Source organism: Diospyros lotus, chromosome 2 (assembly GCF_014633365.1).
Source record: "Diospyros lotus cultivar Yz01 chromosome 2, ASM1463336v1, whole genome shotgun sequence".
Lineage (NCBI taxonomy): Eukaryota > Viridiplantae > Streptophyta > Magnoliopsida > Ericales > Ebenaceae > Diospyros > Diospyros lotus.
This window is the reverse complement of record NC_068339.1, coordinates 14862227-14886567: the sequence shown is the minus strand read 5'-3', so window position 1 is coordinate 14886567 and position 24341 is coordinate 14862227. Positions and strand designations below refer to the sequence as shown.

Sequence of the window (24341 nt, the reverse complement as noted above, 5' to 3'; positions counted from 1 at the left end):
CATGACTTTAGAACCCTCTCCTTTACCACCTAGTTATGCTCCTAGGGACACCATTTTTATTTAACATAAATGATTTGAGATGGACTCTAATATAAATTTATAATACATTTTTCATGAGTCTAATGTAAATATAAAAAAAAATAATTAGGTTATTTTTAATATTTAATTAAATTACTCATCTAATTTATAACTAATAATTGTAATGATTGAATTAATGTAAATTTACCCACAATATTTTTTTGCCCATAGTATGAATTTGATGTTGAATACAAATTTAGTAAAATTAAATGGTGTCTTCAATTTTTATTTAAAAAAATAATAAATAAAAATAAAAAATGACTTCAATTTGTAATTGATTGAAATAAAAAATTAATAAATTTTATAGCGGATTGAACTTCAACTTTTTTTTAATTTAATGAGATAATAAAATTTTATTGAAGAAATATGTATTATTTATTTTTTTAAAACAAAATTAATGCTTTTGAAAAAGCCTCCAAATTTTTTTTTCCACCTAGAGCCCCAAATTGGTTGGGAGGCTCTGTTAGCCACGTGAATATAACCTTTAGTATTATAATTATTTTATACCATAAATATGATGGGAGATTTTGTATAAGTTAGTTGATTTCAATAACTCAAAACTTTTGTTTAGTTAGCATTTTTTTCTCAACGAGGCTAGTTATCATGAGTTGAGTTAAGTCAAATGATTCTACACTTATGGCATAACTTCATCTTTTTAAAGGTTTTACTCAACTCTTTATAGTGAGTCAAAACGAGCTCGATAAATATGGACCCTTGATTTAGCTTTGCTTATTCACAAGCTAGTTGGACTTGACTCTTATGCTCGGATAAATTTTGATTTTTTAAAAAGTATATAAATATTTAAGTATATCTAATCTTTTAAAAATTATATAGAGTATTTAATATTACCAATTATTATTATTACAAGAATAAATTTCAAAACTTTGTGATGAAGAATTATAATAATATGAGATTAATAAGTTCAAATCTTTAAAGATGTAAATTATATAAACATCATTATTTGTAATATTAATATTGATGTGTTATGGACAAAAGCACACTAAAAGATTAGAAGTTTAAAACTAAAATGCCCAAATATAATAAGATGTGGTTTTCACGAGACATTTAAAATTGCAAGTTTGCTTTGGGAGATCAAGTCTCCTAAAAATCATTAACAATCCTGGGGAGACTCCAATCTCCTAAAAAATGTAATATGTTTCAGGAGACTAAATTCTCCCTAAAATCGATTAATAAACCCTTTTAGATAAGTTCTTAATGATGCGGGAATATGATAATTTCAATATCTACAAATTTATTTTATAATCCTATAAAGGATAACCATGATTTATCAAAATCATAATCCTTATTAATCTCAAATACGAGAGTTACTTATCTGTACCTCTATATATATATTTTTTATAAATAAATGAGTCCTAATTTTTTTTAAAAAAGCATCTAATATTGATTTCAATGTTGCATTAACGCCTTTTGTAGTGACCCATGATTAAGAATTAAATTAATTATTGATGCAGTGTGATAATATAATTTAAAGAAAATATTAAAATAATTTGTTGTGATTTAATAAAATTTAATTATGTGATTTTAAGGAAATAAGAAATTAAAATAATTAATTAATTTGTATTAGGAATTTCTGGAATTACAGGAAAATTAAAAGAAATTCAATAGTGGGATTTTCAAAAATTTCGGGAGTTAATGTAATTAATTAAGTGGGCGTTAGTGCAATTAAAGGAAGTTGGAAGGGGGCTGGCGCATTTTCCGCAAAAGGGGCCGAAGACCCCTTTAAATTTAATGGGGGGCACCATAGGGGTAAAGGCGAGCGCGGGCGCAAGCGGTCGCGCGCGAGGGCAGCCGTGGGCGAGGCGCGGGATCGAATCCGCGGGCGAGCATGCGCGCGAGGCAGTGAAATTCGGCTGATTTTAATTCAGCCCAGGCGTCCAAAAACGACGCCGTTTCGTCTATGGCGGTGGCCTCCAGCGGCCACCCGCGCGCTGCCACGTGGCCGCGCCTCAGCCGTTGCTTTTTGCCTCTTTTTAAAGCCCAAATCGGGCGTTTTTCATGCTGGTTCGAACAGTGAGCAATTACAGAAATTCCAGTGCTCGCGTGAACGTGAAAATGGATGATTTTGGTGCTTAAATCCAGATTAATTCAAGTTTAATTCAAGTTTTAATTACCCAGGTATGTAGAGCAGCTAGTAATTAATATTTTATACGGTCAGAATTTCATTTTTGCGTCCAATTTTGTTAATTTTAGCAATTAATTGGGATATTGCAGTTTGTATAAATTTTACCGTGTTGAGTCGAAACGAGCCTAAGGATATCTCTGTTAAGGCAAGTTCTTTTCACCCACCTCGTCGTTACTTTCGTTATCAAATTATTTGACCTCCCTTCGTCTGTTTCGGCTCGTTTATTAATTATAGAATTTTGAGTCGTTTGATTTAAATTTAATTTATGAAGATGGCTTCGAGGATTTTATTAGTGTGAATTAATTTAAAATAAATGCGAGACTCGTTGGGATTTTAATTGTGGTGCACCTACGTGGGATTTTAGGCTGTTAAATTATTTATATTACGCGGTTAGATTTAATTAATGCGAGCCATGGATTTATTAATCGCTATTAAACGTTTTACTTCGCAGCGGGAGTGCAAGAAAAAGAAGAAACGGCCGTGTAAAGGCAAGCTCCTAACCCTCTCCTCGTGCTTTTCAATTCCCGTGAAAGACCCCGTGATTTCTCGTATTTAGTCTTCTCCCTTACTTTGTTTTGGCACTTAGCCTTATCTATTGAATTATTATTCATTTGTTTTAATTAAATTAAATCAAATTAAATCCGAGACTTCTAGCATTTTATTTGTTATGAGCCTATGGGGGTTTGTACCGCCCTCATTCCTTTCGGAATGATGCTGAACCAGTTTGGGGACTAGGTTCCTAGACGTGAGGGTTTATTTACGATTTTATTGGGTTTACTTACAGTTTTTCTCAGATTTATTTATGGTTCGGTTAGAGCTATCGAGCAGTGGGGCAGGGGTCGATTGTTGGTGACGTTGGGGTAGACTATGGTACGGCCCTGATGTGGACCGTCGGGTGGACACCCTTAGTCACTGGCCGTTGACCGGTGCCGGGCATTGCTGACTAGCTCTGCCGGTATGTGATTTACTGCATGAGTAGATGCATTGCATTATTGTTCATGATTTGATATGCACATGGGAACGGGTTGCATGTTGGGATATTCATTTATTGAGTATGCTTGGACACAGACATTCTAGTTTGGTTAGGTTGCATCCAGCGCGGGCATATGCATGGCGTGTGGTTTACTATGTGGGCGGAGCATGGCCTGATGCCTGGATGTATGGGCGCCTTGTATCACGTTGATGCTCACTACGCCATTGCATTTTTATGTGCATTGCATGGATACTGGTAGTATTTAGTTCTCGGACGGGAGTACCGTTCCGAGGGAGCCTATGGCTCGGTTGTCGGGAGTACCGACGGATACAGGTGACGGGAGTACCGGCCTGGGACAGCGCGCGCAGGTTTGTGGAGACATTTGTTGCCTTTCAGGGCAGCGGCAGGTTGGTATGGGACTTGGGTGCCAAGTGTCTTATGTGGGCCCCAAGGACCGGTATGTGCTTTTATTTTGTTATGCTATTGAGCTGTTGTGTTGTAGCGTCTCATGGCTTGTGTGTACCTGGGGGTTTATTTTGGGAAGAGTTTTTTGGTTATACTCAGCCTACAACCTTTCTTTTCCTTATGCTTGCTGAGTCTCTCGACTCACCTTGCTTTCCATCATTCCAGGTAGTGGCGGCGTAGGCCATAGCAAGGGAGTCAGCTTTAACGGCAGAGTCGGTGTGGTGTACAGGCAGTCTCGTCAATCTCTATCCACTCTGATGTCTAAGTAGAATTTACTCTATTATTTCGTACTGTGCCAGGTGTTTTCTTGAGTCTTGTGTATGTCGGCACAGGAGTTTGTGTCTATTTATTTATCTTGTGACCGCTGTGTTAGCGGGGTACCCATAGTGCATGCATGTCCTGAACTTTGCTTCCGCTGTTCTTATTTTCGTGTATGCATGCCGGGGTGGTCTTTGTCTGGTGTTTCATTCTTTTCTCCTCCCGTAGGCGCTCCCGTTCGGGTAGTCCGGGCGGCTGGGATATCCGGGCGGGGGTGCTTACACCTTTAGTATTCAACTGCCTAATTTAAATATCATAGTGTTTGTACGGAGATTGTTTTGTACTCTCTAACTGTTTTATTTCTTATAAATTTTAAATGGCTTAAAGACAGTATTTTTAGTTAATAATTTTATTATTACGGTTGGAGTGGCAATTGAGATCAATATAATAAAATATATAATACTATATTTTAAATTATAAATGTTTTAAAATTTAAATGATCATGTATATATACTTTTAACTATTATACATATACAAATCCTTAATATGCCTAGTTTTGTCTATTTAAGGACTTGATCTCATAATTTAAGTTATTTAATATTGATAATTTTAAATTTAAAATATAAAATAATATTTAAAAGTATAATTAGAAAATATTTATAAAATTATTAAAAAAATAAATTAATATATTAGGTTGAATCGAATTATCTTTTCTAATTTATTAAATGAGCCAAGCTCGCTCAACTAATATGATAAGGGCCCAAGCCTAACCACGACGAGATGAGTCATCCCTAGTTATTTGATACATCACTAATTTAGTGTATATTATTTAGTGCTAAATTAAAATTGTAAATAAAATTGGACAGAATTATTCATAAAAATTTAAAAATTATTGGGGGGGGGGGGGGGGGGGGGGGGGGGTTTAATTAGTCCAGTCAGTTGCGTGGATTTGTCTGTTTATGCCGCATTTGGATCATCTGATTGGACGGAAGGAGAGCCCCGCCTCACGGGAAAGTCGAAAGCGAAAGCCCCCTAAAATAGCAACGACCGTGACGTCCTCCGCCGGGCCGGAATCCTGTAATCGCAACCGCACGCGACCCCAATTGAATTCGCCATTGAAGCTTCCGATCACGCGCAGAGATGGCGCGTTAAGAGAATATGCCGCTCTCGAGATAGGAAGATGCTCTGGCTCAGTGACGCCGAATCGCGCCACGTGTGACACCACCTGGCGAATGTCAGGGGCATCATCTTCTACAGAGGATTTCTCATTCGATCGATCAGACCCCTCCACCCCCCACCCCTCTCTCTACGTGTACTTTATAAAGTCGATGGACATGTATTTCGGTTCAATTAACTAGGGTTTCATGAATTTGGTCTCGTGAAACCCCCGCATCGGGATTGGCATTTCAGGTAACGATTCCGAGCATCGAATTTAATCGGTTCTGGAATTCGGATATGCGAAAGGATTGTTTTTTTGTTCTCTTTTTGAGGGTGTAATGATTTGATGTTAAATTGGAGGGATTGAGCTAGGTTTTCATTGTTTGGATTCGGACCTATTTATACAAAGGTGTTGATGGTTTTTGTTTCGAGACGAGGTCTTCAGCGTAAATCAATTGCGCGGCATAACTCATGAGGTTTGGGGGATGTTTCTTGGGGCCAATGGCAATCTGGGGCTGTTGGGCGTAAGAGATGTGCGTGCGTCATATTGAATGCACATGCTCTACACAATCGTCATTTCAGTTTGAGATCGATATTCAGCAGCAACACCATCAGGCAGTATATTGGATGGACAACTCTTTGGCGACCATGGGTTCACTCTCGAGTTCTAATGATGAAAACCCTCGTGTGAAGTTTTTGTGTAGCTTTTCAGGCAGTATTTTGCCGCGCCCCCAAGATGGGAAGCTGAGGTATGTGGGCGGTGAGACTCGGATAGTGAGTGTGCCCCGCGATATTACTTATGAAGAGCTGATGACGAAAATGAGGGAGCTTTACGAGGGGGCGACAGTGTTGAAGTATCAGCAGCCTGATGAGGATCTCGATGCTCTTGTGTCAGTTGTGAATGATGATGATGTAATCAACATGATGGAGGAGTATGATAAGTTGGGTTCGGGAGATGGGTTCACTAGACTCAGGATTTTTTTGTTTACGCACCCTGATCAGGATGCTTCATCACATTTTGTTGATGGGGATGAAAGGGATACCGAGAGGAGATATGTGGATGCTTTGAACAGTCTTAATGACTCCCCTGAATTTTGGAAGCAGGAGGGTAATGAATCAGTGGTAGCAGGTGGCCTAGACGACATCCATGCTGCAGAGCAGTACTTTAGCCAGATAAGTCTTGAGGGTGGCCTTCACAACCAGAATATCCCACAGTTTAATTTGCGCCACCTCACAATACCTCATATGGGTTCAGGACAGCTCCAACAAATGGAAGCGCCATGGAGCCCAGCATACTACTCCCCTAGGCATCCTGGCACCCATGATCCAAGGGCATCGGTGGAGTTTCCAACTTCACCTTCTTCAGCCCGGTACCGTTCATCACCATATGGAGAATTCTCAGAAAAAGGCTTGGATAGAATGTCTGACGAATACAGTCGGCAGCACGTGAATCATCAATCCCCATTGGACAACCAACCACAATTTTCGGATAACGTTGTATGGTTGTCAAACGGGCCTACACCTGGTGATAAATCTGGTTTTCCAGGCAATGTACTTCATAGCCCCAATATTTTTGATGGGAGCAGCATCTGTGAGCATTGCAGAATGGCTTTCCACAGAAATCAAGCTTATCCTGATTCACCTTGGAAGCATGGAGAACATCCACATTTGGAGCAGCCCAATGTTGCAAATGGACTTCACCAGGTTACCAGTCCAAGTGCCGAATGCCCTCCAAATAGGGAAACATTCATGCTGAGTACAGATGCGAAATATCAGCATGGGTTTTACCCCAGAGAGCCGAATGATCTGCGACCCCTCTATAATGAAGCTCACAATCACGAGCGAGCATGGATTATGCAGCCTCAATCAAATCCCAGGGTTGATGAACCGAGATCTCATATTCCTGGAGCCGGACGACTGAACGATCCCTACATTGTAGATGGTACTGGCATGCATATTCCTATTCTGCCAGGAAATTTGGCAGATGGCAACCATGTGACCTCAAATTTTGTGCATGAAGACATGAGGTACATCAGGCCTGGACCTGAACTAAGGAACGAAGTGTTTCATGACCACACTTTGGCCTCTGGATCTCATATTCACGTTCCTCCTCTTGATGAGCGTGGGGCTAGGTATGGATATCCTTATGGGGCAGATAATCTTCACCAAGCATCACATGGACATGCACCTGCACCTGCACATGGGTTATGGAGGCATGTTCATAATCCATTGCAAGTGGCTACGCCTTATGAGGTATCTGCTTCACCCCCACAGACAAATGGTGTGGTGAGTCCAGGATTTATCAAGGGTTCACTGGAGAGTAGTCCCAGATTCAGTAATGGGGTGGAGAGTCACAATCCTTGGGTTGAATCCTCACAAAAGATGGTGGGAGTTGACGCTTCCACCCCAGGTGTTTCTTATGGTCATGCCCTGAAGCTGAACCCACAAACTTATGCACAGGAAAATCAATGCCTGGTTAATGCTGAAAGTGTTCCATCCACAATTGACATGTTAAGTATGACCAATCCTAGAGATCCTGTGCAGCTATCTGATTCAGTTTCGGTTTTGACCAGTGATAGATTGGCATCTTTGACAACCCTTGTCTCAGAATTAAGAAGTGATACTCATGTTACTGAGTCTGTAAAGATGGTGGAGAAATGTATAAATCAAGAAAGGAAAGAAGCCGATTGGGTAGAGAAGGTGGGAGACTCCATTGTGGAGGACATCGCTGTTCCTGATCGAAACAAGAATCTAGGCGTAGCGTCTTCTGGCTCTATCAATTCAAATGGCTTAAGGCCTGTTGAAGAGTGCAGTGGGATTGTTAAAGCAAATGAAAATGGTGCCCATGCTCCACTTGAGGATAAAGCGCTCTGTGATCATTTGAGTTTCTTACCTGAAATCATTTCTTCTATAAAGAAGGAAACTTTAGAAGGTGTTGGGGAGGTGAAAACAAAAGCTACAGATGTTGATTCTATTATTGAGCAAGATGTGACTTCAAAAGAAGAAACTAGAAATGAGCCAGAATCAGCAGTGAGAACCCTTATTCATTTTGTTTAGAGTGGCATACAACAATAAATTGTTTCCATTTTCATATTTCCTAGTTCTTTTTGCAGGATGTGCATGGGGATGTGGAATTAGATTCTGACAATGACAATCCAAACAATTCCAAGATTGAGCCAACAAAAGCTGAAGAAGAAGCCATTAAAATGGGATTGCAGGTTGTTTAACTGCTTCAACATCTCTAATTTTGATCATGTGTATAGTCTACATCTTTAGTATCTCCACTTCATATTTTTTCCTGATAATTTGATCTCCGTCTCATCTACGATTGTTTATTCATTCTGTTATGAGTTTATCATGTGCTTCCATTTTACTGATGTGATCGGTCATTGTCTAGACTATCAAAAATGATGATCTGGAGGAGATTAAGGAACTGGGTTCAGGTACTTATGGCGCTGTTTATCATGGGAAATGGAAGGGTTCGGATGTGGCAATCAAGAGAATCAAAGCCAGCTGCTTTGCTGGAAGACCTTTGGAGAGGGAACGCTTGGTATATTCTATGTCCTTGTAATTTTTTTTTTCCCAAAACATATATTGTTGCCATGTTACTGTTTCCCAAAGTTTCATGCTTTGTTTTTTCATCCTTGTGATGAAGGCATAGAAGCATATATTTAAGGAGATTTTACTCTTAGTGTATAAATATAGAAACTAGCACATCTTAATTATTTCTTTTATTTATTCCCTATCTAATTTTTTATTTATTATGTTTCCATTTTAATTATTTAAAGTCCTAATTAGGGATTACTTCAGGTTTCCATACTAGGGTTTGGCTAATTGCCTATATAAACTCTTTTCAATGTATTTTTGAGGATAGCTTTGGTAATTGGTTTGATATTTAATTGAGATTCTCCTATTGAGTTCTTTGAGTTTGTTCTTCTTTTGTTGGTTTTGCGTTGCACTGTCGCCTTGTCTGAAAGAGATCCTATAAAGCCATTTTAAAGGTCATAAATTCTGTCATTGAGCAAGCCTGACGCAGGACGAAAGCGAAAACAAGGAAAAGAAAATTCTTGTTCGTAACGCACGAACGAGCGTTGCTCGATTATCGTTCAAACGGACAAGAAAACCGCTTGGAATCCACCAAGGAAAAAGAAATTTGGAATTTTATTTAATGGAAAAGTTGATTACAAACTCTTAACTTCTAGGTATATTTATAGTATTTGGCTAATCCAAATCTAAGTAGTACTTATAAATAAAATCCAACTAGAATCCTAATAGAAATAAAACCCTAATCAACCAAAAACAAGGAAATATTAAAACAATAAACATAATAAAAATATTAAAATAAATAAACAAAATATAAATATTAAATCGGAACCTTAAATGAAGTCTTTGATCTGCTCCGCATCAAGGCCAGTTTCTTGAGTTCACCATTTTGATCCAAGACTGCATGTTAGTGGAGCCAAAATGCGTTGCATGTAATATGAAGAAAAGAGATTCTTTTGACTTGCAGAAGATTCTTTTTGAACAAAGTCTCATCAGATGAAAAGGACTGGAATTCTCATTTGTATTAATTGAATGCATGATTTTGTGGACAAAAGTTTACTCCTCTGAGGAGAGTGCAGAAATGAACAAGTTTTTAATGAAAGAAGTAGAGGAAGAGCTAGAAAAACTTAGTGGGTGACTCTTAGCTACGATATGAGTTATAAAGGCCTTACACAAGATATGACCAAATATAGAATGAGTGGTGAGCTAGAATTCTTATAGCTGACCCCATCTAGTGGAATTAAGGCTTTCTATGTTGTTGGTATCAATAAAAGAAAATTAACTTCACATCCTTTGTTATGCTTGTGACTATGCCAAATGTTCTATTTTTGGCATTATTGAGGACATGCAAATCACATATTTCAAAAAGAAAGAATTGGATTCATGAACATACTTGTATTAAAACTAAATTATCCTTTAGAAAAGATATATTTCAGCCTCTTCTTGGCAAAAAATTATGGTAAGGCTGCATGACAAAATAGCTTTTGACTTGCTAATATTTTCCCAGTTTTTTCTAAGATAGGTCAAGATTAAGGATTAATTAGGGGATTTCACATATTGTAGTTACGAGAAGGGCAAGGAAACTGCTCAGCTAAGTAGATTTCAGACCTATGATAGCCAACAACGTTAAAAACCTGTCTGCTCAGATATTGATACAATTGAAAGCATTTCGATATGTTGGATTTGAGGTTTTAATATTCATCCATGAGAACAACATTAGAACCGTTAAATTTTGCTAAAGATTCTTAAACAGTTCCATCTCTTGGAGTAGATGAGATGTTACTGGTTGCAATTTTAAATGGAATATATCTTCTCTTTTACATTCTTTGATATCTCTAGATGCATGTGTATGACATGTAGGTGATGTGCTTTACATATCTGCATCATCATCACAAGTCTTAATCCCACCAAGTAGGGTCAGCTACATGGATTCTAGGTCTCTAGTAATCTCTACCCATAACTGTTATCTTCCCTAAGGCTATTATAGCCCAGGTCATGCCTAAAATTTTCTCACTAAATTTACTTCTGTTTTCCTCTTACCTCTTATGCTACAAATTTTTTCCATTTCATCCAACCTTTGCATAGGTGTCTAGAAGATTGATAAATTGGGCGGATCCACACCGACATAGAATGAGAGTCACTGGCAAAATCTCTAGTACAGTCTGAGAATTTTAAGTTAGGATTAAACTTGGACTTTATGGTAGCAGCTTCATGTAGAAATATACTTTGGTATGGAACAGCATTCCAAGTACACAAAAAAGTTGAAATTGGACTTGTTTTCTGCTACGGATACTAACATTTATTTAATTATCTTATTTAACTTATAGTTTTCTTAAGAGTGAGAAAACCTCTTTGCAGTATCTGGTAGTGAAATGCATGTATGGCGTACAGAGACTTGGATTGTTCCATAACCACTTATTGGAAGCTGTTCTATGATGAAACGTTGGTATCATAATCTGCTGGATTCAACATTAAGAATTATTTTATTGGTCGTAGTAGAGTGAAGAGATACATACACGAGGTGCTCATTATTGGCTTCCAATATTTGTTACAAAGAATGGGTTTATGATGCTATTCCACCTGCCAATTCCCATTTTTACTTTCTAAAAGTTGACATTTGTGGTTGTAAATGAATGTATAGTTGAAATCAGCCTTTTCTAATATATATCTATACATTTTGCCTCAACCGCAATCAGTAGTGCCACCTGTTTGAAGTGACTGATCTGTGATTACCATCATTTTCCATTCTAGATAAAGAGGATTTCAAAGCAAAATATATGTTCCAAGAAGCTATTTAATTATTACATGCTGTAAATTCTATTTCTGTGAGGTATACCATTTAGATGCTTACTACGACAATATTATAAGCATTTAAAGCTTGATATTTGTGTTCATGCACTGCTGAGTTTATCAGTCAAACCTTTTTTGCTGCCCTGCCCTTATTCCTTCACACCATGGGAAGATTTTTCTCACCTGGGCTTTAGAATGCATTATACCCATTTCTGATAGTGTATATTTGCTTTTGACCAGTAATGAAGGCTTATTATTTTTGTCATGTGTATGCAGAGTTTATGGCTTTTAATGTAATTTATTTTCTCTTTCTTTTGGGGCGGGGGGGGGGGGTTGAGTTCCCTAAGATTTCAAGGAAGGTCGTTCAAAACAGAAACTATTTCAGATTAGCTTCTATTTAAGCTCCTCCTCAGTATGAGTTACGAAGGATATTGGGCTACTACTGCACTGGAGAAACATCAAAGTAGTTCTGTAGATAGACCGGGCATAACTATAGATGGAAGTTTATGAAGTTTATTGGACCTGTGGGAATGATAAGACTTTGTGAATTGGATAAAATATTTGTTATTGTTGGTTTGGCTTATAATTCTTTACCTGTAAGCTGGTACCCTTGAGCTACAAATAGCTGGAAAATAAGAAGCTTTTTACATATTTCTAAGATCTTAAGCGACATACAGTAGGACTTGTTCAGATGGGCAAACATTTTTCGGCATGGTGACAAAATCCTAGAAGACATCAGAAAACTGTATCTGAAAGAGTTTAAAAGATACTTAGCAAAAAAGAAAGCGGTTAATAAATGATGAAAAGACCACATAAAAGAACTTTTGTTTTGAGTTGCTTTTATTGATCAAAGTCTGGGCATAAAAGGAAATTGATGTATTGGAAAGGGCACCCCCAGTGGATGTGATCCATGTGGTGGTTTACTAGTTTATTTTAACTTAGAAAGAAAAGGCTGACAGAGCACAACTATAAGGAACCCAGTTAACACAATAGGGTTGGTTGGGACTAGTTTGTCAAACTTGTGATTCTGCTCATCACTTACCTTTACTCTAGTTGATAGAACCCACATATTTCCCTAGATGACATGTTTCGTGGTTAAGTGGAAATGAATTCTCTCTATCGTATTAGCCTAATTTTGACTTATGGAAGAAATTTTTGTTTGTGTTCTATCAAAATGGCTAAAATGATGTTTCCCAAGGAACCAAAGCAAGGTAATGATAGAGAATTGAAATTCTAGTGTTCCCATCAAGACTTGCCTCTGAAACTCATTGAAACATGGTGAAGTACAACAACAACAAACAAGTACAAGTCTTAATTCCACTAGGTGGGGTTGGCTAATTTGTCTGGAATTCATTTTGTTTGATCTGACAAGTTTTATGCTGGATATGACTACCTAATGCAAGCCTATTCCGTTGTCCAGTCTTGGGACGAACCATAAATAGGAATTCACCAGTGGAGTTGAAGCATGACGAAGTATTCCAAAATAATGTGTTGTAAAACAACACCTATTAGTAGTATCTGATAAACTATGTTTAAGAAATTATTTCTATTTTTCTCATTCTTTGAGATGGAGATGATTGGGAACAAAGAAATATCTTAAATTATTAGAGAATATGAGAAAGTAGAAAGGAGAATGTTAACGTTATTCTCATATTGTTAGAAATTAAGTAAATAAAAATTAACTTTTTTTCACCATGATGACCTTGTTTGTCTCAGATTTCCTTTTGACCTTTGTCTGCCACTAATTAATGTTATTATTTCCTGCCTTATTTATTTTTATTATTTTGAACCTTATTTAGTTGGAAGCTTATAAGTAATTTGAAATATATATGATTGTGAATGACAATATTGATTTGATTAACATTACTTTGATAATGCTTCACCATGTGTACTTCCAAATTATACACACGCCGGTTTGACATGCTGTGTATGCATGAAACATGAACTTATTTAAGAACTGAGTTATAAAGCCATAAATAGTCTCTGTTTAAAAATATTTCTTAACACTCTTATAATTTTTATTGCTTTCTTTTTGTTTCTGACATGATTGCATTTCCGAACTAGCTGAAACAAAACTATGACAGTATATTTTAGTTTTCATGATCAAGTGTACAAGGCTATAGTCATTGCATGTAAGGAGAATTTGATATGCATAATCTTACTGTGGGAAGAGGCTGTTGCCATGTTCCAAATCCAAGGTACACATTTCAGAATAGAACCACCCTGGTGCTGCCACAAGGCTCGTGCTCCTTTTCACCCTATCAAAAAGAAAAATAACTTGGAAAAAAAAAAAATGGCAGGGGACTTATTAGGCGCCTTCCCAATTCTATGACATGGTAATTTGCTAGTTAAGTTTTACATTATCATATTCCACATTTCTAAGAGTGCCTTTTGTTTGATGTGTTATTTGCATTTTATACATTTTCCTTTAGCAATTAAATCTTCAAGTAGACAATTTGGTCTACTTTTTCATTGAGTAAAGATTCTGATTCCAAGGGACAAAGCTTTCAAGGAAGTGAAACCAAATTTTCATTTTTTTGCATCAAAATGGCTGACAAAATCCAAGGGACTAAATTAAGAAATTAGTGGACTAATGATACTTTAGTGGGATCTATTAAAACATACCATGAAACGCCAAAAAAAAAAAAAAAACATGAAATAGCGAAGCACTTTAAAAATAGTGCACTGAAACAATAAGTTGTTTGCAGTTGCAGAAGTGTTGTCTGGTTGAAATATAAAACTCCAAGTGCAGATGACCATGAAGATTGGTTTTGAAGGAAAACCAGAAATCCCTTTGTCACAAATGATACTATAAGAAGAATGAAAAATAAAATCCCTCTTGCAGTTGTTCGAGATCTTTTTTCACCCATTGCCTGCTTAAAGATTAATCACGGTGCAAGGGATAGAATGCTGACAAGAGTCCATTTCTCAGTACTGAGAATTGTGCCTAAAGCTTGAAAATTACACTTAGGAATTTATAAATTTAGGATTTAGGTTAGTTATTAGTTCTCAAAAATATCTATGTATTTCCAAATTAATTTGTCATTTTGAAATATTTCCAAAATGTTTCTCTTTCTCTGCTAAGTGTAGCAAAATATTAAAGTGTTCATTCATGATTTCAATTTTGTCTTGCCAAATATAACTCATATTTGTAGTTGGGAACTTCCTTTCTGATTGCCTTTCTAAAAGTTGTCTATATAGATATGCTTTTTGGGATTCTTTATTTTCTTCATCATTTACTTCTAATCTTTATTGGTTATTGTTCCCATCTGGGGGGGAATATTTTGTCTTTTATTAAATGAAGTTTGTTATCTATTCTATGGAAAAAAGAAGTTTTCATGCACATCATTCACATTTACATGTAAGGCTTTGGCTTTATTGGTACTAGACATGCCTAAATATCGTCTAACTGGGATTTGATATTATTAAATTGCAGTATGTTTATCTTTTTTGGGTAAATGAGGAACAACTGTTTCTATTTTTTAATTAGAAAGACTTATTGTACCTAATCTCTGTACTTATTCTGCAGTTAGCATTGATTCTGGTTCTATTGTATATTAACCTTTTTCATTTATTGGGATTATAGATTGCAGATTTTTGGAAGGAAGCTTTAATATTAAGCTCATTACATCACCCAAATGTAGTTTCTTTCTATGGTATAGTTCGCGATGGTCCCGACGGGTCCCTTGCAACTGTGACGGAATTCATGATCAATGGATCATTAAAGCAGTTTCTACAGAAAAAGGACAGGTACTCTTTTCTGTGGCCATATAGCCTATTACTTTCCTATGATAGACTATACTTTTTCATGTTGCAATACATGTGCTGTATATTAAGATGCTTGTTCTTTGCTCCATCTGCAAATCCTTTTAACTGTTTTTACAATTTTCATTCTTCATTAAATTATGTTGTTGAACAGAACGATTGATCGTCGTAAGAGACTCATCATAGCCATGGATGCTGCATTTGGGATGGAGTATCTTCATGGAAAGAATATTGTGCACTTTGATCTGAAATGTGAGAACCTGCTAGTGAATATGAGAGATCCCCATCGACCTGTATGCAAGGTATACTGGATCAAACATTTTTCTAACCTGATCTATATTTCGGCTTGCTTGTGTATTTCTGCAGGCACTTTAGATGCATAGGTAATGCTTTGCCACTGTAATTAGATATTTGTCTGAAGTTCCAAAGCAGTCCTGATTTCAGTATTGCCTTGGCTAAAATCTGTATTAGGTAAATAACAAAAGGCATCCCATGCATGAAGCCCCTGGTGAGGGTTGGGGAGAGTCATTTTCTTATGCAGCCTTACCCTTGCTTTACAAAAAGGCATTTCCAACAGGCAAACCTGTGTCCAATCACTGTATTAGTTAAACATTTTAGATGTAAACATTGCCAGGAATTGTAGATTACAGTGCATTTGATGGTTTGGCTCTGTTACTTGGTGATTACAAAGCTTGACTTTCTACTGCTGGCTAGACGTGATAGCTCACGCAATATCTGCATTCTGTTTTAGATTGGTGATCTTGGCTTATCAAAGGTAAAACAACACACTTTAGTGTCCGGGGGTGTGCGTGGAACTTTACCATGGATGGCACCTGAACTTCTTAGCGGAAAGAGTAACATGGTAACAGAGAAGGTAAAAACAGTCTTGGCAATGGTATAAACTTCAGACATTTTTGTTTTACATAATTATAGCTCACTTTTCTCTTGAATGTTTTTGGATTCTTTTATTTTCAATTTCTTTTTGTATATAATTACTTGTAAAAAAAGTTCCTTTTGTCTAAGGTGTTATTATTCTTATTTATTTTTGTATTGTAGATTGATGTCTACTCATTTGGGATTGTCATGTGGGAAGTGCTTACGGGAGATGAACCTTATGCAGATATGCATTGTGCTTCTATAATTGGTATGCACCATGTGAGAGTATATGCTGTTTCATACCTTATATCTTCTCAACTCTGTTATTTAGAGTACAATTTTCTAATTGTATAGTTGCCTAAACATATGACAAGTCCTTTTCTTATTGTATAATTTTCTTATCTTATATCTTCTCAATTCTGTTGTGGAGAATACAATTTTCTTATTGTGTTGCCTAAACATATGACAAGCCCTTTTAAATCTTCTAAATGTCTTGTCCTGTCTACTTAATGCTACCTACTAAATTTTCATGTTTAATTTTTTGGGGGTATACCGTGTTTTAAATGAATAAAGCAGTATGATGTTAATACTCTATGCCTTTGTGTACTGTACTAGCTCCACGACAAATCTCAAGGATAAAATTATGGATTATACTTGGTGTGAGCATGTAGGCCTCTTTGTGAGGTCTTTCCAAACATCTTTAAAAATTGCAATGGATAGAGGTACTAGTATGAGACATGCATTCTCTTTTGTACATCATGGTTGTATCGTAAGGTCATTATTGTTTAGGTGTGTTGGAAAGCTTCACACACACACGCGTGCGCGCGCACACATATATGCATATGTCACACCGTTAGGCTTGAACTAGGGTGTGAAAGGGGATTTGGAAATTAAGAGAGAAATTTGGGGAAGAAATCAGATGAGAGGGAGAGAAATAGCAGAGGAGATAAGGGAGAAGATAATCAACAGAGAGAGAGAGAGAGAGAGAAATATTAGGAGAGAACAGTAGCAAGAAGAAGAGGAGATCACAAAGAAGATTTAGAGAGAATTCAGAACATTCATCAATTCCATACCTCTTCTAACGTAGTCTGTGGCTTAATATATAAGCTCACAGCTATAGCTATAAGATAAGACATTGTAACTGCCTAAGTTACAAGACAAAAGGGGAAAATATCCTAACAACCTCTAGCTACAAGACGCATAACCCTAATAGACATAGAAATTAAAAAACAAATTACAGAAAACCAAAATTACAAATAACACTCTTGGAATGTGACAAAATTTTGCCCCTTGAAATGTTTCTTGTCCCCAAGAAACTTATTATCATTGAGCCATTGTTATTCATCAAATCCCAGCTTTTTCTATTTGTTTTATTCTTTTTTCTTTCTTTCTCCTTCTAGGCTTTTTCCTCTTTTCTTTTACGTTCCTGATCTCTTGCTCTTCCTCTGTTAGGACCAGCACCAGAAACTGGTCTGCTTTGAAATGACCGCAAGACTGTCATATTGCTCGGGATCAAACATTGGACTAGGCACCCGTGCTACTGCTATGGCCTTTGCTTCCTCTGTCAATTCATCGAATAATTCCTCATTTTTCTCCAGTACCCTCTCAATAGGCACATCTTGATCTATTAGTTCTTCTGGTTTATTGACAACTATAACCGAATTCATTTCAGCAAATTCCTTTCCCAGTGGATCCTCAATAACATCTTTGGTAGTTGCCATTCCTTCTTTGTCATCTTGTTTGCTCCAATTCAGGTCTTTCCTCAGCTACAGCAGAAAAATTCCGAGTAGACAAACTGTCGTCTGAAACTTTTCTTTTAAAGACTTAGAATGTTCCTTGGAAAAACATTTAGCTGGAATACTAACTTGGAACTTCTGTGAAAACAGAGTCAGTAAGTTATCCAACTTGTGTTTGAGGTCTATGACTTGATTGTGTGCTTCCTTGATTTATTTTCTTGTTGCAGCACATTCTTCTGTGATTCCTTTTCTGATTGCAACCCATTTTTCTCGAGAGTGACTCGCCTCCGCTTGAATCTGTCCTATGCCTGAGGGTTGCCTGCAGATCGCTTAACTCACAGCTGAGGACCGATCAGAAAATAACCGTCAAGAAGCGTCGGGAAGCAATGGTCGAGTACGTCTAGTACCGTTGGGAATTAATAGTTGGGGAGGGTTGGAAATCATCACCTTCCGATCAAAATTGTAGCATACAACAATTCTGATTTGAAGTCATTTCTAGCAGCCGCCATGAACCACCAGTCTAAATCGCTGTCAGAATTGGCTTTCAGAAATCTGAACCTAACTGTTATGGATTTGCGGAAATCCAGTTGAGGATTGAATGACTCTCATACCAATTGTCACACCCTTAGGGTTGAACTAGGGTGTGAAAGGGGATTTGGAAATTAAGAGAGAAATTTGGGGAAGAAATCAGGTGAGAGGGAGAGAAACAACAGATGAGATAAGGGAGAAGATAACCGAGAGAGAGAAATATTAGGAGAGAACAGCAGCAAGAAGAAGAGGAGATTACAGAGAAGAATTAGAGAGAATTCAGAACATTCATCAATTCCATACCCCCTCCAATGTAGGCTGTGGCTTAGTATATAAGCTCACCACTGTAGCTACAAGACAAGGTATTGTAACTGCCTAAGGTACAAGACAAAAAGGGAAAAAGACAAAAGAGAAAAATATCTTAACAACCTCTAGCTACAAGACAAATAATCCTAACAGAAATAGAAATTAAAAAATAAATTATAGAAACCAAAATTACAAATAATACCCTTGGAATGTGATTGTTTCCTTCCATATTTGTTGTGTAATCTTGTTCTTTGTGTTGCTGCACCTTGCACGTGAGGGGGAATATTAGAAAGCTTGATTTACATTGTTAAGGCCCATTCCTAATTGCTTAAGCCTTCGAGACAGGTGCTAAAAGAAGAGAGGAAACAATTTTTTTGGTTTTACCTATAGGGAAAATTTAGTCAAACACCACTAACAAGTCTAGGAGTGGGATTCATATAGGATGGTGGTGTTGATCCCTACTTTTGGTTTGACTTAAGTTGGTGCTGGTGGTTTGGGGGGGGGGGGGGGGGGGGGGGGGGGTTGTGAATTGAGTTAATAAAAATTCTAACAATTTTTTTTTTTTCATTTAATCCCTATTTATTTACTCTGTATTTCAACAGAGATTCAATTAAACAAGAGTTTATAATGGTTTAGTACCCAACTGCACCTACATCCACTCTACAAAGCAAACTCACCTTCCGCTCCACTTTCAATCCAGCAATGTTATTTTTCTATGTTTACCTCAAAAGAGTTGTTTACACACCCCTGATCAGGCTCTAGATAGCCAAACAACACAATGAAGGTTCAAATTTAAAGTTACAAATTATTTCCATGCTCAGACCAATACAAAGGAGAAGATATATTATATACACACACTTTGCAGATCATTACAAGAAGCCTTAAGATTGAATCTTTAAAGTGCTTTAATGATGCTTCTTGTTCTTTCGTGAGTGATGAGGCTTGACTAGCTCTTTCTCCAACATCTAAGCTTTTTGAGCACTTGATCAACCTTCCTGGTATCATGTATCTACCATTACACACATTGTTTGACCTACTTCATGTTTATTGTTTTTGTTGATTTGCTTATTTATTTTTTTGTACATGCAGCTATAACTATAGAAGTTGGTTTATTGAGCTTGGTATGTTGTTGTTGTTAACTAATTTTATTGAGCTTTTTGAAAGTAGGTTTATACCCTGAAAGGTGTCAGGTTAATGATGATAATGCATCTCATATTTGATAATCGGTGCTGTGCATTTTTCTTTACTACTTAACAATCTAAATGTCTTTTTGTTGCACAAACAACAGTATTGCGTGCACACACACACATTGATATCACTGTAGCCTTTAGACCCAACAACAGAGAGGAAATCGGTAATGAAAAACACAAACAACAAACACAAACATAAAATGATGAAAAGTAAATGACACGAGAGATTTTACCGTGGTTCACTCAAAAGGGCTACGTCCACGTTGAGCATACCAGCCTCACAACCACTCTATTTACAGAGATTGATTTACTAACAAAATCGCCTTAAAACCATATACAAGAGGAAGGTCAGAGGCTTACCCTATTGAACCAGAGAGAAGAATGCGAAGGAGCCAGAGAGTCTGAAACAACAATAATGAGAAAAACCCTTGAACCCCTTAGCGTCTACTCACCCTCTCTCTCAATCTCTCATCTTACAAATCCCGATGCACAATGAATAAATAAGGGTCACACGATGCATAAGAATGGCTGGGATTACAACAGATAAAAGGCAGCATTGACGGTCCAGATTGCGCACAAGGACAAGACGTTCGGCACGATCGAGAGAAGGACGACTGGGCGGTTGCCAAGCTGCCCTCCGCTGCCACGTGGCAGTGGTTGCAGCTGGTTCTCTTGCCCGGCTCCTAATTAAACGGTGTCGTTACATGCTTCACAAACAACAATTTTCTTTTATATAATATATATGTATATATATATTTACTTGTTGACCATGTAGAGCTTTTTTATGTTTAACATCTCTTTTCTTTTGCTGAATCCAGTAGCCCAAAGGAGGAGTGTGTGAAGGGTCGCGCCTCTGTCTTGGTGTCTTTCAGCAGCACGATTGTTAGTTTTTCTTACAAGCAGCTTGATAAATTGTCAAGGCATGGGCCCTTGAAGTAATAACTGGGGGGTGTAATTGCATCCGTGAATGTGTAGCATTAATCTCTCTCAAGGGACTAGAAGTTGTATGGAGGGGGAAATGATGGATATTGCTTTTGGTGGAACATTAGGTTTTATGTATTATTGACTGTTTCTGCTCGACATTGTTTGATGCTGAAACTGTTTGTTTGTTTTGATGCTTCTCTCACATCTTTATTTATTTATTTATTTTTTTGCTGAACTTCTTTCACATCTTTATTATCTTATTGCTTATGGTAATACCATAAATGAGTTCACAGAAGAACAAATTTATACTTGTCATAATTGTTCTTCTATTTTGTCAAAGGTTCTTCACACATTGAGATTATAATCTCCAGATACAACCACGTCTAGAATTTGGAGTTTACAACATTTGATATCTGGCTTATGAAATGCAACACTAGACTTCTGTTCTATTATTTAAAGCACATGGGGCTTTGGTTTTGTACTTTGATGCCATATATCCTTGATTTTCCTCGATATTGATTAGTTTTCAGAATATCATTTATTTCTCTTTTTCCTCCCTCTTTCAGGAGGAATAGTAAACAACAGTTTACGTCCGAAAATCCCAACATGGTGTGATCCTGAGTGGAAATTGTTGATGGAAAGTTGTTGGGCATCTGATCCAGCAGGGCGGCCATCGTTTTCAGAAATCTCTCAGAGGTTGAGAAATATGGCTGCAGCAATCAATGTGAAATAATGAGTCCTAGTCGTTGTGACATTTGAAGGTTCATGATCTGCTATCAATGGGGGGGAAGGCAGGATGAATTTTCTCGTTTGCCCAACTGGGAACGGTGTACAGGCTAATTAATACGTTGTCATGCCTTCATTTTGCCATGTGTACCTTTGTGACTGGCAGAAAAGGTATTGTTACTTTTATAAAGTGCAATCATATTAGCTCCAACATGGTATTATTAAGGACAAGTAGACTGTACCCCAAAGAGAACTATATGGAGATCGTAAAGTATTTCCCGTTCATCCTCGTTTGCCTCTAGTGGGTATGGTCTTTGCAGATATGATTAGGTTTTCAAACTGCTATCTGCAGGTATTCATTATTTTGGATAATGGTTGAAATTTTGTTACGATTCTTTCTGGTCTGGTGTGTTTTAGGTTCTCATTATGGAGGCAGGTCTGACATTGAATTTGTAGCATTTAAGTTGAAATCAATGCCCAAGCTTTTTGTTGGCTGGATATTGATGGTTTGGCCCTGAAATTTAAATGAGACTTTGAGAAACTTTATATTTGGGGTGCGCGCGCCCGTATATATATATATTTATGTAATCCTACAAGTTCCTTCAACATGATATGTTTCCCGGTTGACTATATTCTCTGAACCCCCTTGAAGTGAAGTTCCATTGATGTCACTGCCAAGCTTTTCTATCTATGTATATGCACAATGGACATTGATTCATAAATTCACTGGGTTTATAATTTTATGGAAGTGACGACCACGTATTATTTTTTTTATTGTTCTAGTAAATATTAATTATTGAAAGATATTTACTAGAACATAATTAAAATTTAATAAATTTAAGAAATTCTAGAGGTATGTAAAACTTTTTCCTTCGCAAAATTTATTGTTATTAAGCTAGCAGTTGCCAATCACTTTGGTCTTCCACATGGTCCAAGGTCAATATCCATGACATCACCACTCCCTTGTAAACATACAAGCATTGGTACCTAATTCACCACACACACCTGGTTTGTATTTCAAGTTATATTTCTCTTCAGGTGCCCAATCATGGGAGGCCATGTCCTGGTAGGTGGTTTGACCTTTGAGGTCCATTTTAAACTCCTAATGTACTAAAATACTTTTGTATTTGAGGGAAAATGAAATGTTACAAAAGTTTTGTATAGGAAACATTACTATATAATAATGTGATAGTTTATATTAATATAGATTCATAGAAGTTTAAAATTCATACCAACTCCATTTGGTAGGATTGTGGCAAATAAAATCTCCCCCCCCCCCCCCCCCACCTAATTTTCTCAGGGAGATAAAACAATTTTAGTTTTATTTTATGTGAAATTTTTTATTTCTAGGGCACTATATTTTGTGTTTCAAAAGTCAAAATGTGCATTTAAGGATACTAGCCTGATAAAAGAAATCATAAAATGAAAATAAGATGAAACAATACAAACAAGATCTATATGGACTAATGATGATGTTATTGAAATCCAATAGGAGTGTTATTAGTTTGATTGATGGTACGTATTTGGATATATAGCAGGAGAAAATTAATATATACTACTTAAACTTAATAGATGAGAATAGAGACAAGACTGTTTATATATATAAATGTATCTTAAAATTTATACCAACTGCTTTTATATATAAAAGAAAATAACAAACAAACAAACAAAGGAATCCATGTAGCAGGGAATGCCAAGTCGCATGAGTCAAGTCAATTAATCCTTGGATGCTGAAAGTAATGGGTTGGTTGAAACTTGGGTTGACAATTGCCAAGATTATAAATTAATTAATTAACGAGTCAGGCAATGGAGAGATGAGGGCTCCAGGTGACCTCCGCAACTACTGCTTCTTTTTCCAGCATTTATGTTGAATCTGTTGGTTAAATTACAAAAAGTGCATAGCAGAGAGTATTGTTGAGGAAGCAAAAGTCATTGTGGTCCAACCTCCTATATATTCAAAATGAAAACATTATTGTTCTTGTGTATAATTTAATTTTGTTAACATCTGTGTGAATAGCAGCATATCAAGGGAATATCTCAATTTGTCTTCAATGAGTAATTATTCAACAAAAGCCAAGATAACACACACACACACACACACACACACACACACACACGTTAAATTAGCATACTTTTTCTGTGAAGTCAATCAAGTTAGCACCAATTATTCAGCAGTACTTTCTGGTCTTTAGGTAAAATATACTGTCCAATCCTTATCTCCCTGTCAAGGAAAGCTCCACCAGCCCCCCTTTTCAACTCTTGATAATGGTATGATGATCATACATGAAATGCAATTGCTCAGAGAGAGAGAGAGAGAGATTCTGGCCATGAACAAAGACAAAGAGAAACAGTGTTTTCTTCCTAAGATCCGAGCCCATTTGATGTTAATCTGTGTTATTAAATATGTGGAATGGAGAGCTTTAAGAATTTGATAGTTTCCTCTTTGTTATCTCTATGCAAGTTTTGGTTTTGGACCTCTTTCTTCTCTCTTCTTTATTACAAGAACGACTAGAAAATTATTATTATTGTACCCCAAAAAAAAAAAAAAACAATGAATGGGTCAATGAATGGTGCTTCCCTCAAAAAGTTTTGAACTTGCGAGGCCTATCCTTCCCTGCGGCCGGGTTTTGTCTTCTTCTCATCTTTAAATATTCCCTTCAAGTATCTATTGTTAATTAATAATATACAACCTATCTAGCCAGCTTGAGTAACGTAGGCCGTAGGGTTCATATAAGTCATAACAATTATATATTTTATTAGGAAGGAAACAATATTTTTGAACACAAAATAATATAACAATGATATTTTGTTAGCAATAATGGCGCCCTCTCACATAAAATGCAATTATTTTTTTAATAAACAACACTAAGAGTAATGATTCA

General features: G+C 36.7%; 1 protein-coding gene across 2 annotated transcripts; it reads left to right on the top strand.

The window, feature by feature from the left end:
* Window positions 1–4908: 4908 nt before the first annotated feature.
* LOC127794484 (uncharacterized) lies at window positions 4909–21859 on the top strand. Of its 2 annotated transcripts, none has more exons than XM_052325614.1 (8): window positions 4909–8105; window positions 8189–8293; window positions 8473–8625; window positions 14995–15158; window positions 15328–15475; window positions 15925–16047; window positions 16230–16317; window positions 20628–21273. In XM_052325614.1, exons 1-8 carry the CDS (start codon window positions 5607–5609, stop codon window positions 20648–20650), a joined length of 3303 nt encoding a protein of 1100 aa, XP_052181574.1. In that variant the 5' UTR covers window positions 4909–5606; the 3' UTR covers window positions 20651–21273. The 2 variants fall into 2 exon arrangements, with proteins under 2 accessions (XP_052181574.1, XP_052181573.1); XM_052325613.1 differs by lacking the exon at window positions 20628–21273 and adding an exon at window positions 21300–21859 and having other exon boundaries at window positions 4910–8105.
* Window positions 21860–24341: the final 2482 nt, after the last annotated feature.